At 38.8% G+C, this 1,863-nt stretch overlaps 1 protein-coding gene across 2 annotated transcripts in view; it reads left to right on the top strand.

The window, feature by feature from the left end:
* SEC23IP (SEC23 interacting protein) overlaps positions 1–1,863 on the top strand; it is a 40,726-nt gene that overhangs the window by 33,751 nt on the left and 5,112 nt on the right. For both annotated transcript variants that reach the window (XM_006105864.3, XM_023746770.1), the window contains one exon: positions 35–136. In XM_006105864.3, coding sequence (XP_006105926.1) covers positions 35–116 — 82 coding nt within the window. In that variant the 3' untranslated portion in view covers positions 117–136. The remainder of the gene's footprint in view (positions 1–34; positions 137–1,863) is intronic.

Raw genomic sequence — 1,863 nt, 5'->3', positions numbered from 1 at the left:
GTCTCATAAGAAAATGTGTGCTTATTTTTTATAGGGAATCTGAAGATACTGCCCTGTTATTACTTAAAGAAATTTATCGAACAATGAACATTAGTCCAGAACAGCCCCAGCATTGATTGGACCTCAGCTTCACTCTGTGAGTTTATCTTTATTGTGTGCATAAATTCTGAATGTTCCATTCTGAAGTGTTTTTTATGGCATTGATGTTGACCAACAATTTTCCCATTTTTGTTTTCTTTGAGTGTTTTTTATTTTATGTAAAAGTTAAGATTAGAGACAGCAAAGGAAGGGAATTAGTGTACAGTTTACACTTCTGACTTGTAACAATCTTCTTATTCTGCATAGAATTTGAGTTCTTTTAAGTGTCTTTTAAAAATAGATTCTCAGGAATATCAGCTAGGAATTTCTTTGGTTGTAGGTTAACAGAACCTAAGAGGTTTACTCAAACAAATGGAGGTTTAATTTTATTATGTAACAGGGAGGGTTCGTTTGTTGAGTGATGCCAACAGATGCCCAGATTGTTTGCATCTTATCACCTGCATGTTGGCTTCTGCTGCCTCATAGTTAGGAGGTGGCTGCTGTAGTTGCAAACATCACATCTATACTCAAGGCATGACTAAGGATGAAGGGCAGTATTGATTGTATCTGTCCCTTTTAATTAGGAAAGCAAAATCATGTCCAAGATTTACTCGTGTGTATTGACAAACTGTGTCACATGTCCCATGTCTCCCCACAATCCTAAACTGCACGGAAGATTGTACAAGTGATGTTTGAAGCATTTCCAGTCTTATAGAGGATAGGACTAGAGAAGGGGATTAAACATGACGAGCCAACCTACAAGTCAGCCATACTATATTCCTGACTGTCCTCCTGAGACACCTGACACATACCTCTTTTTCCTTACTAGATTATGCATCACTTTAAAAAATAGGTAATGTGTTTTTTACAAGTTAGAAGTTTTAAAGCCTTTGAAAGAGAAAAACACAAACTGTTGAGCTCTGAATTACTGAAGTCAAAAGTAGTCCCTGGCAATTTTTGGTTTTCTAATAATAAATTATAAGTTCAGCTTCTGCCTTATTTTGGAAAGGGGTATACTTTTAGTAGAATTTACTTAGAAATGTTCCTGTGCATATCCAGTCAACAGGAACCTCATTGACTACTAGAGGCCCGGTGCACAAATTCATGCACGGGTGGGATCCGGCCACAGGCAGTTTGTGGGCTGGCCCCACCCCTGATAGGGGTCGGAGGGGAGGATAGGCGGCGGGGCCGGCCAGGGGGAGCCACTGACGGTGGTTGGCCAGCCGGCCCTGCCCCCTGGTAGAACTCCCAGTTGAACTCCAGTCCAACTCCTGGTCGAGAGGACAATTTGCATATTAGCCTTTTATTATATAGGATAGTGCTCTGTACCTTGAGGTTTTCCATCAGCCATATTGCCTGCACAGCTTTCCACATTAGCTTGTGTACATCTTTTTCATTCTCTTTATTAGTTACATGGTAGTCCATTGGATGGCTATATCTCATCCTATTTAGCCAGTTACCTGTTAGTAGACATTTAAATCATTTTCTAATATATATTAGTATTAAGGAGTCTTAGTCAATAGAGTAGGAAAGAGATCTAAAAAGCCATTCTATAATCAGACGCTTGATAGTTTTAGCAGTTCTTGCCATTTCTGATAGTATAATGATAAAATAAACTAATTGTAATGTCAAGGTTATCACAGTCCAGATTTTCAATTATGAAATAGTCTTTCAGCTGCTCAACAAATATTTATTTAGTACCTACTATGTGCCAGGCACCAGTTTTCATGCTGGGGATAAGTGGTAAACAAGACTGCATTTTCATCTTAAGAAATTACAGCAGGT

The sequence above is a fragment of the Myotis lucifugus genome, unplaced genomic scaffold (assembly GCF_000147115.1).
Source record: "Myotis lucifugus unplaced genomic scaffold, Myoluc2.0 scaffold_730, whole genome shotgun sequence".
In the NCBI taxonomy this organism is placed as follows: Eukaryota; Metazoa; Chordata; class Mammalia; order Chiroptera; family Vespertilionidae; genus Myotis; species Myotis lucifugus.
This window is presented reverse-complemented; position numbering and strand designations above follow the sequence as displayed.